Source organism: Balaenoptera ricei, chromosome 3 (genome assembly GCF_028023285.1).
Source record: "Balaenoptera ricei isolate mBalRic1 chromosome 3, mBalRic1.hap2, whole genome shotgun sequence".
In the NCBI taxonomy this organism is placed as follows: domain Eukaryota; kingdom Metazoa; phylum Chordata; class Mammalia; order Artiodactyla; family Balaenopteridae; genus Balaenoptera; species Balaenoptera ricei.
In genome coordinates, this window is record NC_082641.1 from 181,421,578 (window position 1) to 181,426,287 (window position 4,710).

A 4,710-nucleotide genomic window follows, 5' to 3' on the forward strand; every position below is an offset into this window, starting at 1 on the left:
ATACGGGGAGCCTGGTGCCCAGTGCGCGCTAGGTACATTCAGCGGCCGCTCCGGAGGGAGGAAATAAAGGCGGCGACCACCACTGCAAGCGCGCCCAGGTGGCAGCGCGCGACGCACGCAGGAACCGGTTCCCCTCGCTTCTCCCGGGCCTCGATTTCCCCCCACGGTCAGGTGCGAGGCGGACGTGCGGTCAGACCTTGCAACGTGAGGCGCCTGCAGGGGGCGCGGAGCCCGCGAGGCCAAGCCACCTGCGCCTCCCACGCGCGCCCCACCCTGAAACTCGCGGCGGGTGGGGATGGGGCACCCGGTCTCGGCCCTAGGCTTTGCAGCCCCCGTTTCTGGGTACCTCGAGGCGGCCTCCAGCGACCACCACCTCTTGTTAAACGCTTACCGTGCACCCCTTATTTTATTTAGGACTCACTGCAATCCAAAGAGGCCAGCGCTGCATTCCCATTGGACAGATAGGGACACAGAGGCCCAGAAAGTAAAGCTACCCAGGGTCTGGGGTCCCTGAAGCCTGGGGAGACTCCCGCCACCACCACCTAGAAAGGATTAGGCTGCAAACCGTACTCCCTCTCCCTGCAAAACCCCAGCAGAACCTGGAAAGGCGCGGGCCGGGGACTCTCCGGGGTTTCCAGGCCCCCCCGAAAGTCCAGGCCGCCTCGCGCGCTGGAAATCCCGCGCGCGCCCCGAAACGCGGCGTGGCTGCCGGGAAATCAGGAGAAAACTTCTGCTTTTTTTTTTTTCTTTTCTGGCACTCAAACTCCCCCGGCTCCCCCCCCCCGCCCCGCCCCGCCCCGCCCCGCGCCGCCCCGCGCCCTCCTCCCGGCTCTCGCCCCCACGTGGGGCGCCCCCTCACGGCGCCCCGCCCCCTCCCCGCCGCCGGCCAACCGCAGCGCGGGTTTCTCTCGCCTTTGTTTTTTCTCCAATAGGAGGGGCGGATGAGCCAGCGGGGCCACGCCCCTGTTTGTACAAGTCTATAAAAGGCGGTGCCGGCAGCCGCGCGCTAAGGTCGCTGAAACTGAGGACGTCAGACTTTTCTTTGCAGCTGCCTGGATTATTCTTGCTGAGGCACTTGCAATTTTTTTCCGCCTTATTTGGGGAGGATTTCGCTGCCTTGCGAAGGTCTTGACGAACGCTTGGGCTCCGTAGGAAGGCTTTGGGCTCTCCGGCCTCGAACTTTGCATTTTCTCCCTTGGAACTGTCGTGGGGCTGTTTTCCACTGTGGATTATAACTGCAACATGACCCTGGAAGAGCTCGTGGCGTGCGACAACGCGGCGCAGAAGTAAGTAGCGGGGCCCCCGCCGCCTGAGGTCGGCCGGGCCGGGCGGGGACCGGAGCGCCCCGTGGCCGGCCCGGCGCTGACCCCCGTCTCCCTTGGCCCCAGGATGCAGACTGTGAGCGCCGCGGTGGAGGAGCTGCTGGTGGCTGCGCAGCGCCAGGACCGCCTCACCGTGGGGGTGTACGAGTCGGCCAAGCTGATGAATGTGTGAGTGAGACCCCGGCCCCGGGCTGGGCGCGGGTGGGGACCTCCTCCGCTCTGCACGCTCCCTGCTGCATCCTTCGCTTGCATGGGTCTGGGACACCCTCAAGTGTCCCTACTGTGGGTCGAGGGTCTTTCTGCTTTCTTTTTCTTTTGAGGGGTGGAGGCTGCAGTATCCCGGTGCTGCATCATTTGCAGGCAGTCACCCCATCTATGCCCCTGCTTTACCCCGCCATCCTTTGAACCGAATGTCTTCTCCTCCACCATCTGCATGCAGACGCGATCCCTTGCGCACCTGCGGTTTCTCTTTGCTTTTGCAAACTCCCCGCCGTAACGGTGGCCCCTCCCCAGTCCCCAGCTGACCCACCATGCCACTCTGGCTCCTCAGGGACCCTGACAGCGTGGTCCTGTGTCTTCTGGCTATTGACGAGGAGGAGGAGGACGATATCGCCCTGCAGATCCACTTCACGCTCATCCAGTCCTTTTGCTGTGACAACGACATTGACATCGTGCGGGTGTCAGGAATGCAGCGCCTGGCACAGCTGCTGGGCGAGCCGGCCGAGACCCAGGGTACCACCGAGGCCCGGGACCTGCACTGCCTCCTGGTCACGGTGAGCTGGGCCTCGGCCCCGCCCCGCCCCCTCCCCACCCCGGCACCTGGCCCCTTGTTTGTCAACAAAGTCGAGCTGGCCGGTCTGCACCAGCTCAGCGCTCAGCCATGCTCGGCATGTCCCCGTGGGCAGCCGGCTGGGTCTTGGGGCCTTAGTCACCCAGGGAGCTATTTTGAGCCAACCTGCTTTCCCCAGAGGGGCTCTGGGAGAGGGGGACTCCCCAGCCACTCCTGGGGCTCCCACTGAACCCCGTCTTCTCGCCTTCCCACAGAACCCTCATACAGACGCCTGGAAAAGCCACGGCTTGGTGGAGGTTGCCAGTTACTGCGAAGAGAGCAGAGAGAACAACCAGTGGGTCCCCTACATCCCCCTCCAGGAGCGCTGAGACCCTGCCCGGCGTCAGAACCTGTTGCTGCCAAAAAACACGATAAAATAAATATTTGATCCCCCCTCCCTCCCAGAACCCCCCCAAACAACCCAACCTATGAGACCATCGGGGGCAGGATCGTTGGAGGCTGAAGACAGGAGAGGGAGTGCGTGGCCACCCCAGGGCGGCGGGCCTGGAGCAGCGCCAGCAGCGGCCACCGTGTGAGGAGAAGATGGGACCCAGGCCAGCAAGAGAGGGGACCCTGGAGCTCAGGCCTGGCGACAGAGCAGAAGCTGGAGTGGGGGAGCTGTCCCCTCACACACAGGAGGGCCTAGACTCCACCCTTCAGGGGTGGGGTGGGACTGATAGTACCCCCCCCCTCCTTGAGACCAGAGCTGACATGTGCAGACGGGCCTTGGTGGGCCGAGGGTCCGCACCCTGTGGCCAGAACAGTACTTTGGGACTTGGGAGCCGGGCCTGATGTTGCTCTGTACCGGCGAACTCCCAGTCTGCAAACTAAACAGACAATCTATTTTGTTACTTGCACTTGTTACTTGAATCGGTGAAAGAAAGATGGGAAGCTTACAGATACATATATTTTTACTTCTACTATGATGGCCTTGTAATAAATTGTTAAAGCTTCTGGGTTCTTGTGTATTTACCGCCGGCCTCAGTGCGGGACCAGGACCTCCACCTCCCCTGCGCTCCAACAGCACTGGCGCCGCCCACGCCACCTCCTGCAGGCTCACCAGGAAGTGTTACTTAAGTCCGAGTTAGCTGCTCCAGGCTCCTTGCAAAAACAGTGCCTCTTCTCTCTGCAGCCGGCGCCACCCAAGTCCAACAAATCTTTGCCTCTTTTTTTTTTTTCTTCTCCCCTCCTCCTGCCCCGGAGCAATTAAAAGACCGGTTTATTACGAAACCTGGCCGCCGTGCCGCCGCTGTTACTCGCTGAGCCAACCCCAAACTCTGGGCACGTATAGACGCACCCCTGGGGGCTGGCTGCAGCCCCTGCCCGCCCGGCTGCCACCGCAGCCCAGGTCCAGAGAGGTCAAGGGGCCACCTCGACCACACAGCGAGGTGGGCTTGGAGCTCAGAGCTGCCTCTGGGCTTTGGGCGTTGCAGGAAGAGTTTTGGGGATCCCCCAGAGAGCAACCCCCCACCCAGGCCTTCTCCCTCCCAGGGTGGGCCTCTGCACTGCACTAAAGAAAAAAAGAATTTTTTTTTTCTTTCCCCAAACTAAAATCAACAAGCAGAAAAATACCCTAGGAAGTCGTGCTCCCGGCCCAGCTGGGCTTGGCACGCTGCTGCGTTTTGCCTCTAAACCGAAACTGTGAGGCCTGGCCGGCCACCTCCTTTTCCCCTTAACTCGCAGGCGCGGTGACTCCCCCGGCCCGGGGCAGAGAACTGGGAGCGCGGCCCAGCCCGAACTCCGGCCTCAGTCTTCCTGCGCCGAGTCTGCGGGGTGGGCTCGCGGAGCCCGTCTAACACCCCCTCCCCTCTGCCCCGCACCCCGGGGCGTGGGAACCGGGTGGGGAGGTAACCCGGGGGCCAGCCGTAGGCCGCGACCTTTCCACGGAGCCCCACGTGGGCGAGTGAGGAAAACCCCGACGGCCCCCGGGGAGTCACGGGGCTGGGGGGAGCCCCGCCGGGGGAGGATGGGGGAGGGAAGGAGAAAGGGGGAAATCCCAGAGGGAGACGAGGGGGGAGGGGCGGGAATCCCTCCTGAGGGGAGATCCGGAGTGGGGAGGGAGGAAACTGAGATGCAGCCCGGAGTAGGGACAACGCCCCCGCCAGCCCCGGGGAGCGGAATACCTCTGGGGGTGGGGGAGGGGAGATGCTAAGAGGAGATACCCGAGCCCCGCGGGGTGCAGGGGGGAAAGGGGAACTCAGCGGGTCTAAGGGGGGTTGGAAGGAATCTCTGCAGGGATTTGGGGGAGGGGAGATTCTAAGTGGAGAGACCGGAGCCCTGAGGGGTGGAGGTGGGAGTTTGGAGAGGAGGGTTTTAGGGATGGGGGTGGGGCGAGGGGGAACCCAGAGCGGGAGGGCGAGAAGGGCCGAAGGAATCCCTGTAGGGGTGGGGGGGAAGGGAGTGAGGAGACTTGAGCTCCAGGAGAGGAGGGAGGAGTCTGAGGGGAGAGAGGGGATCCTGCTGGAGTTGGGAAGTGAGGGGACTGAAGCCCCGAGGGGTGGAGAAGGGACTGCGAGGGGGTAGGGGGGAGATGGGGAGGATCCCTGAGATGGGGCCCAG

General features: G+C 63.3%; 1 protein-coding gene across 1 annotated transcript; it reads left to right on the forward strand.

The window, feature by feature from the left end:
- The first annotated feature begins 1,020 nt into the window (after positions 1-1,020).
- GADD45B (growth arrest and DNA damage inducible beta) lies at positions 1,021-3,105 on the forward strand. The gene is made up of 4 exons (XM_059919911.1): positions 1,021-1,286; positions 1,389-1,490; positions 1,873-2,095; positions 2,367-3,105. The coding sequence occupies exons 1-4, from the start codon at positions 1,243-1,245 to the stop codon at positions 2,478-2,480; spliced, it is 483 nt and encodes a 160-aa protein (XP_059775894.1). The 5' UTR covers positions 1,021-1,242; the 3' UTR covers positions 2,481-3,105.
- The last annotated feature ends 1,605 nt before the right edge of the window (positions 3,106-4,710 follow it).